This window comes from Xyrauchen texanus, chromosome 21, assembly GCF_025860055.1.
Source record: "Xyrauchen texanus isolate HMW12.3.18 chromosome 21, RBS_HiC_50CHRs, whole genome shotgun sequence".
In the NCBI taxonomy this organism is placed as follows: domain Eukaryota; kingdom Metazoa; phylum Chordata; class Actinopteri; order Cypriniformes; family Catostomidae; genus Xyrauchen; species Xyrauchen texanus.
This window is the reverse complement of record NC_068296.1, coordinates 6,350,183-6,370,731: the sequence shown is the minus strand read 5'-3', so window position 1 is coordinate 6,370,731 and position 20,549 is coordinate 6,350,183. Positions and strand designations below refer to the sequence as shown.

The following is a 20,549-nucleotide window of genomic DNA, read 5'->3' as shown; positions in this document are numbered from 1 at the left end:
GAAAGCATGTCAAATTTGGTTCCAACTGTAATACGGAGACTATGGAGCGTTTACGTTAGTCAACAAGTCTTACAAATGGTGTATACAGAAGTCATTTTTTTTTCCAAAAAGTCGTTTTTGAGTGCTCTCTGTCCACACTGTGGTTTCAAGAGTTTTCCTAAAGATGCTCGTCCACACTACACCATAAAAAAAATCTTACATCAGGGAGGCCTGGGTAGCTCAGTGAGTAAAGACGCTGACTACCACCCCTTGAGTTTGCGAGTTTGAATCCCAGGGCGTGCTGAGTGACTCCAGCCAGGTCTCCTAACCAACTAAATTGGCATGGCTGCTAGGGAGGGTAGAGTCACATGGAGTAACCTCCTCGTGGTCGCTATAATGTGGTTCTTGCTCTTGGTGGGGCACGTGGCGAGTTGTGCGTGGATGCCATGATGAGTGGCGGGAGGCCTCCACGTGCACTATGTCTCCGCGGTATTGCGCTCAACAAGCCACGTGATAAGATGCACTGGTTGACAGAGCTTTTCGAAAACGCTCTCCCAAGTGGATAAATTCGAAAACGCCGCCTTCACATTGTAGTGTGGATGGGGAAGACGGAAATTTCTGAAAATGCTTGAAAACAGCAGTGTGGACAGAGGGCAACATTTTCAAATGTATCAGGATTAATGTGGAAGTAACCTTACTTACAGACAAACATTTATCTATCTATCTATCTAACTATCTATCTGTCTGTCTGTCTGTCTGTCTGTCTGTCTGTCTGTCTGTCTGTCTGTCTGTCTGTCTGTCCTTACAAAACTCGAGAGTTCATGCCAAATTTGCCATAAACTTGACACAAATTCACCACTGATAATTTTCACATGCAAATGAGCTTTGCGGTAAACTTGTGGCAAATTGTCCATTGTTGCCAAAAAATTGCCAGATGTTAAATACTAATGGTGAAGAGCTGCAAACATTTACGGCGAATCATAAGCTCATTTAAATGTGAAAATAACGAGTGGCAAACTTGTAGCAAAGTTTACGTTTTTTGTAACGTAAATCCATCCATACATCCATACATACATCATCTTTCTGTCTAACCATCTGTCTGTATTACTGGATGTGTGGAGCCAGTATGAAATTGGGATGTGGGTGAGGACTCACATGATTGGCAGGTGGGCTCTACCAGTGAGGTGGCACGTAGCTGTACCCAGGTGTTCCTTGTGGTCGGTACGTTGGCACGGTGACTGGGTGGCCTCCAATTTGAGTATGCTGAGGGGTAGTCAGCAAAGTCCCTGTTGGAATGCATGAGAAGTTAGTGTTGTAAATGTTTCGTTTCTTTCCCATTTTGGAACAATTCAGTTTTTGTATTTTTATAACGTAATACTGTTTTTTTTGCGTTGTTTTAAGATAATTAATTATACGAATTATTTTGTTCTTGAACATTTTGTTTGTATCCTTCAATTTATAATCTTTAGCGCATCTTACCAGCAGACATGGCCATCGTTGTTCCGGCCACCATGCCCATTGCCATGCCGTTGGAGCGTTGCGCAGGTACAGGAGCCGGGTAGATGGCAGAAGGGATGCTGTTGGGCTGAACCACGGTGGTGTGGTGAATTACATGAGGCTGGGCGGCATACACCGGCTGTGTGTAGTAAGCACCCTAAAGAGAATATAAACATGTTTTATTACTACTAATTTGTCATTTAGATATATACACCTTTTAAATGAATTTTAAATGTCAATAGTCACACATCAAAGACTAATTCTTTAAGTCAAAGCACTACAAAATATTATGCTAAACATGGGTTGCCATCATATTACAGCTGGTTAATAACTGCACTTTTACCTGAGCATAGAGGTTCTGCTGTGGGTAGGCACTTCTAATGGGGTACATGGCCGTCTGATACGGGTTAGGGGACGGGGAGTAGGGAGGAGGGGCTCCATTGGCCTGAGTGGGTGGCACTTTATAAGGCGTTCCTGCAGTATATCCTAAAACAGAGAGAGAGAGAAAAAAGAGAGGCCATAGGTACAATGTATCTCAATGGTGCACAAACAAATCGAACACTATTTCCGTTGTGTTGGAAAAATATTCATTCACACATGTCCATGCCCTTTGGTTTGGTTTCCAAAAGATAAAGAGCCGCCATCTTATAGTGAGCGATGATAATGCACACAAGAATTGCCAAAAAAAAAAAAAAACATAGCTAGTACAGTAAAGTGATTCTGAAAGCTTCTTACACTGAATGAGATCCTAAATGATTGTGGTTTTGCAGTAGTAACATTAACTCTAGTCACTATGTTTTTGGCAAAAGCTTTGGTTACCATGGTAGATGTTTGTACAAAAACGGTACAAAAATGTGCCAAATATTATCAGTCATGATCTAAAGCATGTATGAAATGCAAACAAGAATACACACCCAAACATGCAAACACACACTCTGTCTCTTTTTCGACACACTCCATCTGTCAAGGTCTTTATTCACCAATGACTTATTGCAGAACTGTTGACAATGAGGTAGTAAAAGACAGAATAAAGTAGCTTGAGTTGTGCAGACCGATCCTTTTTTTAAAAAGAAAAAAATATTCTTTGAGACCTTATTTGTTTACAAAACACTTAACCCTAGGTAAGAATGTATATGTACAGTGTACACTCATGGTGCTTTTAACCCCACATTAAACAGAACTAATCACAAATCACGGTGCCAAATGTGCTAAAATATTACAGTGAGTTGTTTTGCAACGATGTCAGACCAATCATAAACTAACCAATGCTTGCCTCATTATGTTGGCTTGACAAAGTCAACATATTGTTATTCTACAGACATGGTTTAGGGGTTTCGAACAAACAAGACCAAAATTTCTCTCTGTAACTCCTCATAGAGCTTTAAAGCTGCACCTACTAAACTTGGCACAGACCTTCAGGCTGTTCTGACTCAGCTTGCTATGAATTTTCTAACCGATCAGAACCACGGTTTTTGCAAAGCATGCGATCAAATATCCCAAAAATCCCATAGACTTACATTAATGGAAGAGTTAAATGGGCCAAGACTATTCAAACTTCAAATGTCCCAAAAAATAAAAATTCAAACGTAAACAAGTCCTTTAAAGGAATTTTCTGGCTTCAATACAGCCACTTACACACTTCAAAGTTCTGCATTGAACAGGACTGACTCCCACAATTGAGATGATTGACAAGTGATACTCATAGCAACGCTGCAGCGTCTCACACCTGTGAAACATTAATGCCACCAGTTTAACCCGTTTTGTGTTTGCTGTTTTTGAGCAAAGAGATTATCCACTACAGATGTATTACCATCCGACATTTTGAAAAATGAAAATTATACCATAATTTACTCACCCTCAAGCCATCCTAGGTGTATATGACTTTCTTCTTTCAGCAAAACACAATCAGAGTTATATTAAAAAATATCCTGGATCTTCCAAGCTTTATAATCGGAATGAATGGTACCTTCGATTTTGCAGCCCAAAAAAGCGCATCCATTCATCGAAAAAGTAATCCATACGGCTCCAACTATAATCACTGGCTTCCAGTAACGGCCGTCCACGCATTCACGAGAGAGTCGAGTTCCGGCATATAACATAAGCTCCAGTGAGAAGTGACAAACGCAGAAGCGCAGAGAATAGAGGAAGCCAGTGAACGTGCAGATGGCAGTTAACAGAAGCCAGTGATTATAGTTTATAAAGTTATAATTAGCCTAATATGGGACCGGTGCGTAGGATCACGACCCGCCCTCCGCCCTGCCACATATGGATATTTTTCTTACAAAAATGCATCGCATTGCTTCAGATGGCCTTTATTAAACCCCTGGAGCTGTATGGATTACTTTTTTGATGGATGGATGCACTTTTTTGAGCTTCAAAATCAAAGGTACCATTCACTCCCATTATAAAGCTTGGAAGAGCCAGGATATTTTTTTTATTATAACTCCGATTGTGTTTGGTTGAAAGAAGAAAGTCATGTACAATTAGGATGGCTTGAGGGTGAGTAAATGTTGGGACCATTTTCATTTTTGGGTGAACAAACCTTTAAGCTCAATCGACAGCATTTGTGGCATAATGTTGATTACCATAAAAATAATGTTAACTCTTCCCTCATTTTCTTAAAAAATTAAAAAGCAAAAGTCAAGGTTAAAGGTGTGTGTGTTGGTTTACTTAAGGCACTTTTCTACTGCAAGTTACCGTTTGACTCATCTCTACTCGCTTCACTTTTCTGCGCTTGCATTTCCACTGCAATTTAGTGCCGTTTCAACGTGAGTGGGAGTATAGGCTGATTGTCATAGTTGCGCCACCTCTACTGTCGTGACATATTTTTAAATGTGACACAAAACAACAAACAACAACACGACCGCTAGCTGTTAGCTACTAGCTCATGGTGCTGCATAAAGCAGTTGCTGCATGGTGATTTTACACAAGTGTAACAGTTCAATTGGCCTGGTTGTTTTAGAAGCAAGCTTTCCAGTAGCTGGTCAGCTAAATAAAGTGAAGCTTTCAAGCAGTGTATAGAGTTAAAATACCATTCTCCATCGTGGTCTCCAGCCGAGTCCAGGGCACTCTCCCTCCCATTGCTCGCCAGTCTAGATAGAGTCCATCTGGTCTCACTTCCACTTTCCTTGATGGTTCTGTAGTCACGTTTATGTTTTTTTTTTTTTTTTTTTTTACTTTTCCCTACACTGTTGGTAGGTCCAGTGGTAGCCGTTTGCGGCCAACAGATGAGACATTTCCTGAAATACTTTTTTGTTTTGCGTTGTTTCGTTCGTCGCTAATGAGAAGAACCTCTGCACCTCATTTATTGACCACAGCGTGGTTTTGCGCACAGCCATTTCTTTTTACAATTTGAAAGTCGTGTGAACAAATGATACTGCTATCACTGTAGCTAAGAGTGTTGATGTCCCGTGTCGCAAATCCGGTGACACTGGTAGTGACGATTCTCTCTGACCAATCAGTGATCTGCAGGGTTTTGACATCACATTTAGTATTGACTTGCTCGCTTGGAACCTCGACCGAGGTGGTACTAAAATGAGTACCAGGTACTATCCACAGTGGAAAACCCCCAAAAAGTGAGCAGTTGAGTCCAGTTGTATTGGAAAAGCCCCACAGCTATACATTGGAAACAAAATGGTTCATTCTACCAAAACCTTTCTATCGGGATATCTGGGGATATATAACTTTAAATTATTAAAATGCAAAGGGGCAGATTCACTAAGAATGAATTATGGCCGCTAAAAGCACGCAAACTGCGCTCGTTTAGCACCAGATTCACTAAAGGAATTATGCAGATCAGGCAATGCCGCAAACGTCCCCACAAAATCTCTGCTGAATGCGACGTGCATGCGCAATTCTGATCTTGCAGTCCAATTCTGAGTGCAGTATAGCATTCATTTTATTTAAATTAAATTCAAGCCTACTTTCATTTGGCAGAAACAGCTCCAGGTAAATTGCACAGGGCAAATTGCATGGAGTTTTGTGAATGAAGCACAATCTTTAATGAGCCTAATTTAAACAGAAAGGAGGCGTGTTTGCACGGAAAGGCAATGACAATTTAAATATTGAAGATATACAATAAATCACACTAAATTAACAGGTTAAATCAACAGTCCTAGCTTATATAAAAACAAAGAAGCCTAACGTATGTCGACATTTAGGTAAACGTGTTTGTTTAAATGATTCAGACAAACAAATATTTCAGTAGTATACTACACTCTATGTCGCTCTGTGTGTATATGTATTTTAGAGAAAAAGGGGAACACACAGCAGTTACAGTAGAGTATTGTAATGATATTTACTGAATGCCGTCGATGAGGCCTGGTACTGCCTGCTTTCTGAGCCTGCGTCCACGGCCAGGTCATAGGAGCCTTCTCCGGGCCCCGGAGCTGATGCCGTCTGGGGCCAGGCCTGCTTCACCAGCAGCACTGTCCCAAACAAACACAACATACACAACAAGGGTTACACACATCTGCAAGAAATAGTTCACCCAGACATTTACTCACCCTCATGTTGTGCCAAACCTGCGTGACCTTGTGGCTTGTGAGTCATATTGAAAGTCTTCTGAAGGCATACGATAAGTTTTGGTGATGTCAAGATTTTCACTGAAAAATTACTTAAATTTCATGTTGTTTCTCATCAAAATCTATTGTTTACCTTCAGAAGACTAGCAATTTGATGCACGAGCCGCATGGACAACTTTTATGATACGCTATTAATGGACCAAAATATGAATTTTTTTCCTTTTATGTTCCACATAAGAAAGATAGTCATACAGGTTTGGAACGACATGAGGGTGAGTAAATGATGATATCATTTTCATATTTGGGTGAACTATTCCTTTCACAACTGGTGGCACTATGGAGCAGCTCTAGCTCTCCAAAACAGACTGTGACCTTGACTACCCGATCCTTCTCTCACAGTTTCTCCATGTCAAATCATTTCATTTTGGTTGTCTCTTATCAAATGAATTCCTTCTTATCAAATGAAGTCCTGAGATTCTTCGCAAATGGAACTAAAACTTTCCTTTTCTTCTGAAATCATCATGACCTCACAGACTATTGAATATTGATAACCAATAACAAAACCTTACAAACTGTGACCATGAACTATTGACCTTTAGTCAGGCAGAAATCCCCAGGCTGCTTCAAGGCGACCAATTCTATAATAAGTGTACTGTATATGCTATGAACACTTGGTACTTTTTTGTAAGATTTCCTTACAAAAGGAGCAATATCATATCAGAGCCACGAGGGGGCGGTATCGATAAATCATGAGATGTTACCCAACACAGGAGCACACAGAGGAACAAAGAGAGACTGCTGGAATCACACAATGGCATCAGAGTGCCGCATTGACGCCACAAACATGACATCACCACAGGAGACCAATTCTGCACTTTATTCATGCATACTTGTGTGATTTATATTGCATAAGTAACTCTTTACATTAACATTCCCTTTGTAAAGGGTTTATAACGGGGTTCATTAATGATTAATAACTAATCTATAAATGCATTATAACATCATGAATAAAAAGGGTGACTTTCATGCAGTACTTGCCAAATAGTGAGCTAATTTTAACTAACAAGTTATAAATGCTTAATAAAGGTACTTGTTCATACTTATTTTAATCAAAATCATGACATGCCATTATTAATCATTTCAATCCAGCAAAAATAGACTGGTATAGAGATTAAAAAGTGTTGTGTCTATATGAATTATTGAAATGTCTATGACTATGACACTTTCCTGGTCATGTTAACGTAAAAAGAATGGTGCCACTCCGAGTGGTGTCTAATCGCTCCTACACACTACACGACTTTCAAAGACGAAAAATTCTTACGATGTGAACGCATTGATATCATCATGGCACACGACATTATGTCGCACTGTATGATACACATCATAGCCGACTGTGGTCCCAATTGTCCCCATCAGTGAACGTGATTCACGTTTACAGGTGCATTGTGGAACTGAAGCGAAACGGCGAGGAGCATTTTTTCCCCTGGAAGTCAGGACATCATTTCCGTTGCTCCAATACCACTCCATCACAAGCATAGGCTAACACAGTGGTTCTCAAACTTTTTTGATGAACGCCTGCTCATGCTGCTCTGTCCATTGAGCCGAATCCATCTACAGAACCATACAGGTGCATTAGCCGAGGTTGTGCCTCCGCCTGTGTATTTGACGGTGCTAAACCAGATACTTCAGATGCATCACTAGACTTCAAAATCAGATGAACCGCAGTAGAATAGCATATAATTGAGAACCAACTGATACACTCCAAGTCTTGATAAACGTTTTAATGCAAAGAGGAACTTGACATTAGATTTTATTATTATGACTGATAAACGCCCCCCATTTGTAACCTAATGCCCCCTTCTCTACTAATTTGCTCTCAGTGCCCCCTGGCATCCTTTGAACGCCCCCGTTGAGAACCCCTGGGCTAACATATAAAAAGATGGATTTTGTCAAACAGGCCTATAATAAGACTGCCTGATCACAAATACAAAAAATGACAGATGTTGAGATTGAACACTAGTGCGGGAGGTAGCCTACAGTAATAATGAGCAAATATTCACTGTGGAAATAAAAAGAATTGTGGCCCGAAAAATGACAAACTTCTCCATTCACATATGGGAAAACAAAAAAATCAGCTACGCAAAATTTCAAAAATTCATATAGTATGATAATATATCGTGCTTGCAAATTAATTATGGATAATGCACAAACATGACGTAGATTTCTATTACTGTATCCAACCGCATCTGCTGATTTGTATTAAAACGTCCCATAAATACCAATATAAATTGGTATAAATTTTTATGAAATTGGAGCATTGTGAATCTTAACTAAAATGTACAGACATTTGAAGTACACTTATTAAAAGTAAAATAGTAATTAAAATAAAGTTGTAAAGAAAATGCTTGATAAATGCAAAGAAATAAACTATGTTAAGAAAATGCAATCATTTAAATATTTTCATTTTGTAAGCTCTGAATTTTTCTAATTGATATAATTTATTTAATGCTATTATGTTGCTGAAGAGTTACACTTTTCTCCAAGCATTTTCTATTTATTTATTTATTTATCTAAAATGAAAAGAAGAAAAAACACTGAAAGAGCATATATATATATATATTTGTATATGCGTTTAATTAATGGACACCATGTAATTAATTAGATAAAATATTGTAATAGATTTACATATATATATATATAGTTATACTCTCAGAGGTTACTAATGTTGGAAAGTCTAACTTTTGTAACTCATTAATAAATGTTCACAGGTATTCACTTTACATTAATGTACACGTTCACCTTACTAATGTAGGTACCTTATTAATATATAAAGTAAATATTCATAGGTTAATAATGTTGGAAATAATGGTTCATGGTTATCTCATGAATAAACAACATAGGTGTCCATTTTGCATTAAGGTACCATTTCTGAGGTCACAAGGTTGATATAGTCATCTTCAAGCTTTATAAGGTACGATTGAAGTTTGTTTATAAATAGCCAATAAAATGAAAGTTTCATGAAGAATCTTTTTATAAACAAAGAAATTACAACAGCCAAACAATGCTGTGTGTGAACATGAAGACCTGCAGAGGATTGTGTAAGACACCACTCGGAGTGGCACCATTTTATTTACATTAACATGACCAGGAAAGTGTCATAGTCATAGACATTACACTAATGAATATAGAAACAACACCTTTTAATTTCTACACCAGTCTATATTTACTTTATTGTAATGATGAATTATGACATTTCATGATTTGGATTAAAATAAACATGAACAAGTACCTTTATTAAGAATCTATAACTTTAACTGACCAGTTAAAATTGGCTCACTATTTGGCAAGTCGTCCTTTTTATTCATGCTGTTATAACTGCACATAAATGATTTATAATGCATTTAAAGATGAGTTATTAATCATTAATGAATCCTTTTATAAACCCTTAACAAAGGGAATGCTAATGTAAAATGGTACTACATTTTCTAACGCTACAGCAATGTATCAAATAAAACTGGGCTGCATTTTGAACGGTTTGGTGCATTTTTAAATAAAAGAACAACTTCAGTTGTGCTTGTCTAAACACATGCCATTTCACAAAGAAATGAGAAAGAGGTCCCGAGAAAGAGGTCGTACACGTGTCATATCCTCACATTACATACAATATTTTAAACCCATCAATTCAGAGCAGCACTATTTAATCATAAAACTTTAACAAACAACATTATGCTTGATCATACTGACTACATACTGTAGAAGACCTCAAGTCCAGCACCAAACAAACAACTTTCACAGTTTTTTAACAAAACACCATTTTGAATGCTCCATTAAAAGTTTGAGTCACACACAGCTGAATCAAACAAGCTTGTTAACACAAGACTATCTGCACTTAAATTCAACCTTCTTCAAATGACTCATCCTCATCGTATGACTTGTTTCTCTCTGGAATGAACTTCACACTATTTTCTGAAATCACACATACATACACTTAAAAACAGTTTCTAAACTTTGTTATATTACTTGCAGATGATTTTATTATGAAGCCACTATGACTCGCCAGATCCTGGTGATTTACGGCTCTACAAAACTCAATTAGTGTCCACATATACCAGTGCTTTAATGTTTGAGTTACACAAAACATCTTAAAGCCAGACAGTTTTCTGGTAAGTAGGATTAATACATATTTCATTAAAGCATTAAAGGAATACTTCATTTAAAACGAAAGATTTTTAGAATAATGAAGCTCCAACAAGCACAAAAAGGCAGCATAAAAGTAATCCACATGACTCCAGTGTTTGAATCCATGACGTCTGAAGCGATCTAATTGTTTTTTTGTGCGAACAGACCAAAATGTATCTCCTATTTCACAATAAACCTTGACATCAGTAGACTCCTTGGTGATCATGATTTTAAGCTTGATTACACTTCCAAGTACCATCTAGCATTCTGCGCATGCCTCAAGCACCAAGAAGTGTAATCAAGCTTCAAATCATGATCATACCTAGAGACTCCGATGTATAGTGGAAAAGGAGTTTGGTCTGTTCTCACCCAAAATCGATTCGATCGCATGGATTACGTTTATGCTGCCTTTCTGTGTTTTTTGGAGCTTCAAAATTTTGGTCCCCATTCATTTGCATTGTATGGACCTACAGAGCTGAGATATTCTTCTACAAATCTTTGTTTGTGTTCTGCAGAAGAAAGTCATATGAGTAAATGATGAAAACATTTTCGTTTTTTGGGTGAACTATTTCTTTAAGCTGGAACCTGCACTACATTACACTTATATTTTGTTTATTTTTTCAATTAGAGACCAGAATATTCCAAATGAGAACGAAAAGGGGTACAGCAAGATGCTTTTGGAAATGAGTACGTGTTTGAGCATGCAGTTATATACTGTATGTTAAGCCCCGTTCAACCCGGCAGTGATATGGAGCAAGAAAGCAACATAATCTCATTCATTATCAACAAGAGCAGAGCAATTTCCAGCAACATGAGCATGAAGAAGATGTGGGGATGACAAGAGAAATGACAAAGATGAGCAACATTCAGCAGCAACCACCTTTAGAGCAACAGCAGTAGGAATGCCTACCAGCAACATAGAGTAAAAGGACAAGCAACATCAAGCAGCAATGTCATTGGAGGTGTGAATGGGGCTTTAATTCAAACTTACCTGGTATAAATAATAAATGGAATATACGTATAATATCTATTCAAAAGTATCTGCTTGTATCATTCCAAATTTCACAAGAGAATGTTCAGAGGTCTCTCTGAAGTGTGTTCTCACCTGGTGGGTATCCTGGACTGCCTGTCTGATAGAGGTTGGCTGTGTAAGTCGGGGCAGTTGTTGGATAACCAGCTGGATATCCTGTTAACATGCAAAGAGACAACAGTTAAGAAATGGTGGTTAAAAACAAGTTTAAAATCAACATCAAAATTAGTGATCGACTGATATGTATCCGGTTCTGAATTGCTGACATCTGGCCATTCTCAGATTATCTATTATATTAATTTGAATAATCTTTCATTAATAAAAATTTACTTGCTCCAGCTCTGGAACAACAATCCATTTCAAATGATTTCAACTAGGCCTGTGCAGGCTATTGGTTAATGTTATCCGATGTTTAAATAGCTATTTAGGTATTATTTTAGCACACATCAAAGTCCCTTTAAGGCAAGTCACGTCACATGGCAGCTATTTTCTGTCTCTCTATTGGATACAAGTGGGATACAAGAACAGCTCCTATCTATTTGACAAAAATAAAAACAAAATCTCCAAAATGGTTGGTCAAGATTACGATAAAATATCATATTTCAACTCAGCAAAATAATCTGAGAGCAACGGTCTCATAATTTGTGTTTTTGTAGCTCAGAAAATTAGCTATAAAATCTTTGTATTCTGTTCTAGCTAATACACATGCATATTCTCTAGTAAACAAAAAGGTGATGGCTTTTTTAACCGTAAGGCAGGATTCCTAGTGCCACCTTATTTAGCTTTACAGCATTTAGTTTATTAATAAAAAATACCATTGACCCATTTTATTCTATACTGTCTGGCGTACATTCAGGTCTTGTATTAAATGCCCACTTTTCATCTAATCAACTCTAAGCAAATAAAAACCAAAAAAAATTATTGTTGAATATACAGTTTCACTCTGAAATACATCACATTACAGAATTAAAATGCACTGATGTTTCATGTTATCTTTAAGACTAGTGACCGATATGTGTTTTGAATGTAGATACTAATATCTAGAGCAGTGGTTCTCAACCTTCTTTGAACAAACGCCCCCCTGACCTCTTCATGATCCTCTTAACGCCCCCCCCCCCGCCCCCTCCTTGAGGTTCTGGAAATACGCAGCATCCTTGGATGCCTTATCGGGGTGAATTTTAGTTAGGTGCTCCTTTAGACGGGACGGTTTCATTGCCTCGTTAGAGAAAACCTGCTGGCAAAGCAGGCACATCGGGAGCTGGATGTTCGTTGGTGAGGGAATAAAGCCATACCTAATGTACTCAACACTATACTGTCTGCACTTCTTCTTGTTTTCCGCCATGATGTTTAAATGTGTTTTGATATCAAAATTGTTTTAGCCTATGTAATTGTGCTTGTGTGCATTTTGATTGGACACATTAAAAACCGCGAAACTTGTGTACATTTTGATTGGATACATTCTTTCTACCACTCTGACAGCTGCGGCATTTGTTTTTAGGCGTTGCTATGGAGATCATTTGCCGGTAACTAGCCGAGTGGGTTATTAGCAACATTTAAATATGAATTCATTAATTTGCACAGACATAATTTTATTTTACATTCAAATGAACATTGTATGTGTTGTCAGAGGCTTAAACGTTGTGATGAATAACAGTGAGTAACGTAGGGTGACCACCTGGCTATTGCTCTGTTGCAGGTCAGCAGACCTGATTTTGCGGGACACGAGGGAGAGAACTTAAGTTACTATTATTATACTAGGTGAATAACTGCAAAAAGACATCTAATATAAAATCAATATTTATATTATTATGACTTTATTATTCCCATCGGCCAATTACACATTGCAGAGTAGAGATGCGCGGATCAGCTCTAACGTCACCCGAATCAGCTGTTAAAAACAAACTCACCATCACCAATGATTTTCTCCGATTAGATATCTGCACCCGATCATCACATTACAATTAAAATTCTCAGGGCCAGATGTACTAACGCTTTTGGGCCCACTTCAGGCGTATTTGTTTCCCAAAGTGCGCATAAAACCATGGCGAGGTAGCCTATGTACGAACCTGCACCGAGATGAAAGCGCAGATTGCCTGTCGCAATTGAAAATGGCAAAATGCGCTTTTCGTGTCATGCATATGCATTCATGGGATGGACAAGGGGAAAGTGGGAGTGTCACATGAATAGATGGGAGGGGAAGCGTAAACTGCGCCTAATTATGCGCCTAATTATGTATTCCGCGTTATGTACAGAAAAAGCCGGTGAAAGCGCGCCTCTATTTTGCGCTGAAAATTCTCCGCCTCTTAAAAGCATGTGTAACTTAGGAAGCGGCTCTCCTGGCATATCCTCCTGGTGAAGTGGCAGCAGTAATCCGAGCAAGACGAAGACATAGGCTAAGGAGAAGAGCTGAGAAGATTTTTGCGCAGGCCGCCTGTTGAGTACCTCTGAGTAACGCCCCCATTTGTGCCTGAGCCCCCTCTCTGCTGCCTCGTTCACACCGCCCCCCAACACTGTCCAAACGCCCCCTAGGGGGCGGTACCGCCCCCGTTGAGAAACGCTGATCTAGAGTGAAGGGTGGCCAATGACCAATATAATGCTTATATTCAAAACACATCACATTATGAACATAAAACAGGTTGCGACCAGGAATTAATGACAGCAACACTTTATTTTTTTTAAACTGTAAGCTGTTGACTTTAGCAGAGATACAGATATGACTCTTTCTCAATAAAGAGAGAGAGAGAGAGAGAGAGAGAGAGCGAGAGAGCAAGAGAGAGGTGAGCAGTTGATTGAACAGGATGTGCACAGATGGTCTCCATTACGTCTCGTCTGTCTCAATAAGACTCAGTGGGATAAGTGTGAAGCCCTCTGCATGTCTCCCATACTGAACAGCATGAGCTGTCAGACGCACAGCACATCATGGGAGGGGACTGTAAAGGGACAGTGGTTCTGAACAGCTCGCTGTATGGGATGCATTTTCTCTGAGGATGCTGGACAAATATGGCAATTTAATTTGCCAATATTCATAAGAGCGTAGCTGTGTGTACCTGTTTGATCACTGTTTCTTAAAGGGATAGTTCACCCAAGAATATGAATTTTGTCATAATTTTCTCACTGTTATGCCATTTGAAATGTTTATTTTGATCATTGCATCTCAACGTATACCACTGCTAATTCTTCTTTTTCAAATGTGTCTTTACATATTTCAAATGGTTCATACTACCAGCATTAAATAATTGTGTTAACTCTTGGTAAGATTTTAGTAGCCTGAGGCCAGGAACAATTTACGCAAATATATGTACACAGATCCGAGCACTTGGCCAACACATTGCCAACACACGGACTGGCTTAACATGCTTAGTGCGCACCCTAGCGTTACTTTGGCGGTGACAAACCTCAGTACTCAAGGGGGTTAACTTTAATCAGGTAAGTTGCTATGAATATATTGACTTTAGCTTACTTGCTCAGCAATATTTTCTTCAAACTGTTGCTCTGTCTTGACAGTAGCTGACTTGAAAGACACTCACCACAGAAGCAGTGTTGTAGTTTTTGCTGTAAGTACCCAAAGAAATGCTCAAGAACCACTGATGTGTACCAAAGATTAAATAGCATTCAACATTATCATTAATATTGATCATTACAGATCAATAAGTATTGGTTTGATCTATTGACATTCCAGCCCTAATGGGTATTGATAGACATTTCCTTATTCGATTTCAATTCACAAGCTCTCGATTTGATTCCAACCCAACCCTATACAAAATATAAATTTGACCAAATGTCAAAATTAGTTTATTTGTCACATTTGAGCTTTTTGAAAATTTACAAATTCCATATATTCCATCAATACATATGATGTCTTGAAATTGGATGTATTATATTAATGGTACTTTCTCTTTAAGACTACTGGTAGTTCAGACAGTATGCGAATATTAACAAGAGGACGTGTATTTTGTTCTTTTTTAGTGCATCTGTACTATGTGTGATTATAATTTGAATTTCTTTTTTATTGTTTTTGATCAGCAACTGACTGTAAATAACAAAAATGGTATTAAAAGAGACATTGACAAATGGATTGCATTGATCTCATCTTTGGACACACATGACATGGAACAAGTCAATCCAAACTTTTACTCTAACACGCAGTGAAAAGATCTCGGTGCATAACTTTGCTTAGAGTAAAAGATTGGTATCGGGATTGTTCAAAAGAAGGTCATGATTAATAGGAAAATCAATGTTTCCCCATCTCTAATGTCTATTACGTTTCTTTTAAGCCATACATTTTGTTAGGTCAAAATCCAGTTCTTATCGCGTATCCCCACATACCCCCGTTTGGGAATGGCTGTGTTATAGCACTCCTTGCGACAATGCTGAAAATGCAATCCGTACTTGCATTTTGTTATGAATTGCAGTCTGACTAATTATGGAACGCAAATACGCAAGAAATCAAGCTTGTGTAGCAAGAAGCATCTATGTTCAAGTACTGGCATACACTAAGTTCCAGCCTTAAAATAATGTTTGAACAGCTATTTGGCTTTTGATTTACATTAAAACCAAAGTCGTTTCAGAGCAGTAGCACTACAGAGCAGTAGTGTTTCTTAAGGATTAATATTGAAAAAAAACAATTGCCTATAAAGAAAGATGCAGAACCCAGTTAAAGAACAAATGGTGTGATCAAACTACACTAAACGGTAGCTGAAAATATCACAATATTCATCTGGTGATATTCCAGTAAGATTTATCTCTCTCTCTTGCTCTTTCTCTTTAAGTACAGTTTGTCCTATGCATTCTCCATCATCTTCGGTCCCCACCCCCATCTGTCCATCTTGCTGCTGAAATTAACTGAAAATTCATCCATGCATTGAGCGGCACTCAAAAAGACACAATCTGATTACAAGTGTTTCCAGCCTGTGATACAGACAACGCTCACTCCACCCACGTGTGCACTGACCCGCAGATGTCTTTAAATCAGGACATTAACATTTTATTCAATTAATTTCTTCAATGCACTTTATTTCTGTATTCCAATGCATTTATGAGGACGTGCTAAACTGCTTGTGCTATCCTAAAATGCCACACCATTATTACATCAATGTATCCTTTCAACTGTGTCCTGTCTATCTTATATGGACTCTCTCTGTCTCTCTCTCTCTATCTTCAAATCTGGTTTACTTGGGTCTCTCTGGGTATGTGAATGTGTTGAGTAATTACTTTGCAACAGAAACAGTGATGCTGCCAGTACGGGTAAATATCAGGTCAGTGAAGTGTGAAATATGGTTATACCAAAAGGAAAAATGATATCTCTATATAATCTCAATGGCTTCTCCTAAACATGAATGAGATCAAGAATGAGATCAAATGGAGACTTGTGATAATTTGTCAGGTAAGTGAATCAGCTGATATTTGCCAGATTAGCTGATTTTGTAATTTTTTGGTAAATATTGTGTAAAATGTGTGTTATTTTAAATTAAGCAATCTTGTGTATATTGCTGAACATTAAATTGTAAATACATACAGGTGGTGGCAAAAGATCAATTTTGTGTGTAATATGAGCCAGTTAGGTGATGTGACTGTTTACATACAACAGCTCTTCGTGATCGCTTGTATTACTACTACACTACTAAAGCTAGGAAATATCTTTAAAGGGGTCATATAATGGTACATGCACTTTTTCAGGTTGATTGTACTGAAATGTGCGTTGGCTGTGCCTGTACACAACCATCCTATTATGATAAAAATCCATCCAGTGTTTTTGTTTTAATCTCCTTGTATATTTTCCCCTGCCTCAAATCGAGCCGTTCGACCGTGTGACGTCACACGGTCGGACGCCCCTCCCAGGATTGTTGATTGACAGCAGTGTTTCAACACAGACCCGCCCTCGCTCGTGAGCGAGCTGTCAATCATAGCCCGTCATCATTGTTGATACACTGGAGCAGAATGGCACCTAAGCGATTGTGGTGTTCTGTTCTTCAGTGTAATAACGAACACAGCAGTCATTTTGATGTTCCTAAATCTGAACCGCTGAAGACGCTGTGGCTGAATTTTGTTTACGATGGGAATATTCCCCACGAGCAACGTCAATGCGTTCATGTTTGCGCGAATCATTTTTCACCAGACTGCTTTATAAACGAGGGTCAGTATAAAGCTGGTTTTGCTAAGAAGCTGCTGCTGAAAAAAGACTCGGTACCAACTATTTATATTCCCTCTGCACCTCCAGAAGAAGTAAGTGTAACGTTTTATTAACCTTTATATTAATCTTTGCAAATCGCTTGCACGCTTCACAATGAATGTGGCTAATGTTTACACTCAGGGTACATTACGGCATGTTTTCCATAACGTTACGATGTTCTCAATATAATTCATAATCACACGTTTATAATGAACAACGCGTTATGGTTACTGTGTTATTAAAAACTGTGTACGCAGGTGTTACAGTTAACATGGTAACACTAAGTTACACCTGGTTTACTTGTATGTTACTGATTAAGAAGTAATGTCAAAAAACAGTTATACGGAGAATAACTCCAGAACGGAGGGGCGGGGTGACCAAAGCTCATTATCATTTAAAGTCATATGCTCTGAAATGGCGTGCTGAAAACAGAGCTGTTTTTGAGCAGGTAAAATTAGTGTTTTCTTAAAATACTAATGAGAATTTTTAATAAAAGTATATTACAAAGTTTTCATTTAGACCCTAAAGATTCATATTAACTTGTACAAAAATGGCATTATATGACCCCTTTAAACAGCTTTAAATGAACAAGTTCAGCATTACGGCTCATCACAGCTGAGAGACACAACAGACTGATTAATTACACAATGGGTGCTGTTTAAAATGGCAAAGGACATTGTGGTTTCTATAGTGAATGACTCTTGCACACAGGCTTGGATGCTATTTTTTCCACTGAAAAAGCTGAACTTCAGAAAGCTGACAGCATCTCTGCTTGGGAGTGGCAACAGGTGATTGCACATGCACTATCTCTCTCGCACACACACATAAACACACACATACACACACACACACACACACACACCTTCGTTTATCCAATAACTTGTTCGAAACAGCCTAAGCCGTGATACTATTTCTGAAGTGACATTTTTGAATTACTAACGAAGGCTTGGACACATTATTTGTTTTGAACCAGCAACGGCAGATTATGATCCGTCACGTAAGAAAGTAGTTCCATGCACAAATGCATTTTTTTTATGACCGTACTCACTTTTTCCAAATGTATTTAAATTGACTTGTTCATTGAACTGTTGTATATAAGCAATATCACTCTCACAATTGTGCGATATGGCCATAAATCAGCACTGCTGTGAATATGTGATGATATAGGGCCATATTGCACTCTTGCTCGTGATATATTTACCTGTATATACTTACTAATTTGGACATTTTCACTTTTGTTGCCAGCGGTTTAGACATTAATGGCTGTGTGTTGAGTTATTTTGAGGGGACAGCAAATTTACACTGCTATACAAGCTGTACACTCACTACTTTACATTGTAGCAAAGTGTCATTTCTTCAGTGTTGTCACATCAAAAGATATAATCAAATATTTACAAAAACGTGAGGTGTGTACTCACTTTTGTGAGATACTGTATATATATATATCAAATTAAGACTTGAATAAAACATAACTGAAAACAAGTCAAATTAGTCTCTGGGGCTTTGAGAGAGAAAACTTTTGCTCTGGGTAATTGCCGAGAAAGAAAGTAAAAGTGAGGAAAGACTAAAAGATGGGGAGGAGAGTGGAGAAGAGATGTTGCAGTGTAAATAGTCTCTATTGACACAGAAAATCCCTACAATAAGAGCACATCAAATATGAGCCAACGGTTTCCATGGTGGCAGACAAACACCTGCCATGAGTGACCCAGATGCACACAAACACACAGTTTTACATTCACGGACACACACTAACAGAAAGAAATTGTGAGGTGAAGTTTGCATTTATGTTACTTAAGTATTACCTCCCCATGTGTAAGTTCTAAACAACTGATAGCTTTGTCAGTTACAGTTGATACAAAATCTTTGTATAAACACAACCCAACACATTCATTTTATATGCTCTTTAGTCTTTCACTTGAGATCCTTCAATAGTTTGGATTTCATTGATATAAGGCTAAATGTCACTTTCTTCACACCTGTCACCACAACTAGACTTGATGATGATCAACATAATACTGAATGTTGATTTGCATGAAAGGTTCCTTCAGATAATTATTTGTTATAAATGCAAAAAAGGGGTCGTTTTTTTGGATGAACGCAAATGATGTTGCATAGTTTAATCTATTTTGAAAGGACAGTTTACTGAGCGGAGCCTTGATGCTGTCAGCCTCCTCTGGCTTTTTGTGCAGTGATTATAACTCACATGGGCTACTGCATATGAAAGAAAAATAAATAAAATACATAATTTCTAGAGCTGTCAAAATAAACACATTAATGCAAGTGATTAATTAAAAATGTTTAATGCGTACATTTTTCTTAATAGTTTCTCAGTGCCTGTCTCTACCCAAATGTCTAACATCTTCTGAGCCTGCTATCTGTCAAACTACCTCCATTGAGAGCCCTCAGGTCTCTCAAAGACCTTCATCCTTCCAAAATACCAGAACTTTAACAAAGTTTTTTGCTCACAAAGAGCTTCCCAACTCCCTCTACATAGACCCTGGGATTGTGCCATCAACTACATTCCTCGAGCGCCCCTGCCTCATGGCAAGGTCTACCCTTTGTCTCATCCTGAACAGCCGGTCATGGAGGAATGTGTGGAGGAAGCTCTAAGTCAGGGGTGTATCTGTCCATCTACGTCACCAGCTGCTTCCTACTTCATCTTCGTGTCGAAGAAGGATGTAGGTCTCCGCCCTTGCATCAACTACCATGCCATCAATAACATCACCGTGAAGTTCTGATATCAATTACCCCAGGTTCCTGCAGTCCTGGAACTCCTGAGAGGGGTTAAAATCTTCTGCAAATTTTATCTTCATAGTGCCAATAACCTAATTTGCATCCATGAGGGGGATGAAAGGAAGACTGCCGTTATCATTTCCAGTGGGCACCTATGAATAACGGATGATGCCATATGGTCTGGTCAACACCCCCTCAGTATTCCAGTCTTACATGAACGAGATCTTATGAGATGTTCTTCACTGTTTTGTTATTGTCCATATCGATGATTTAATAATTTACTCCTCGACTTTAGACCACACTCGTCATGCAAGATTGGCTCTGCAACGTCTTTGGGATAACCATCTGTACCTCACGGTAGAAAAGTGCCTCTTTCACCAATCCTCCATAGTCTTCCTTGGTTATGTCATCAGTTCTAGTGGTATTCAGATGGACACCT

At 38.4% G+C, this 20,549-nt stretch overlaps 1 protein-coding gene across 3 annotated transcripts in view; it reads right to left on the bottom strand.

Moving 5' to 3' along the window:
* Positions 1 to 20,549, bottom strand: part of fam168a (family with sequence similarity 168 member A) — a 62,554-nt gene that overhangs the window by 4,864 nt on the left and 37,141 nt on the right. For 2 of the 3 annotated variants that reach the window (XM_052152461.1, XM_052152462.1), the window contains 5 exons: positions 11,284 to 11,364; positions 5,778 to 5,903; positions 1,820 to 1,962; positions 1,459 to 1,633; positions 1,135 to 1,265 (listed from right to left, as the gene is read on the bottom strand). In XM_052152461.1, the coding sequence (XP_052008421.1) occupies positions 1,153 to 1,265; positions 1,459 to 1,633; positions 1,820 to 1,962; positions 5,778 to 5,903; positions 11,284 to 11,364 (638 nt within the window). In that variant the 3' untranslated portion in view covers positions 1,135 to 1,152. The remainder of the gene's footprint in view (positions 1 to 1,134; positions 1,266 to 1,458; positions 1,634 to 1,819; positions 1,963 to 5,777; positions 5,904 to 11,283; positions 11,365 to 20,549) is intronic. The other variant, XM_052152463.1, reaches the window with a different exon arrangement.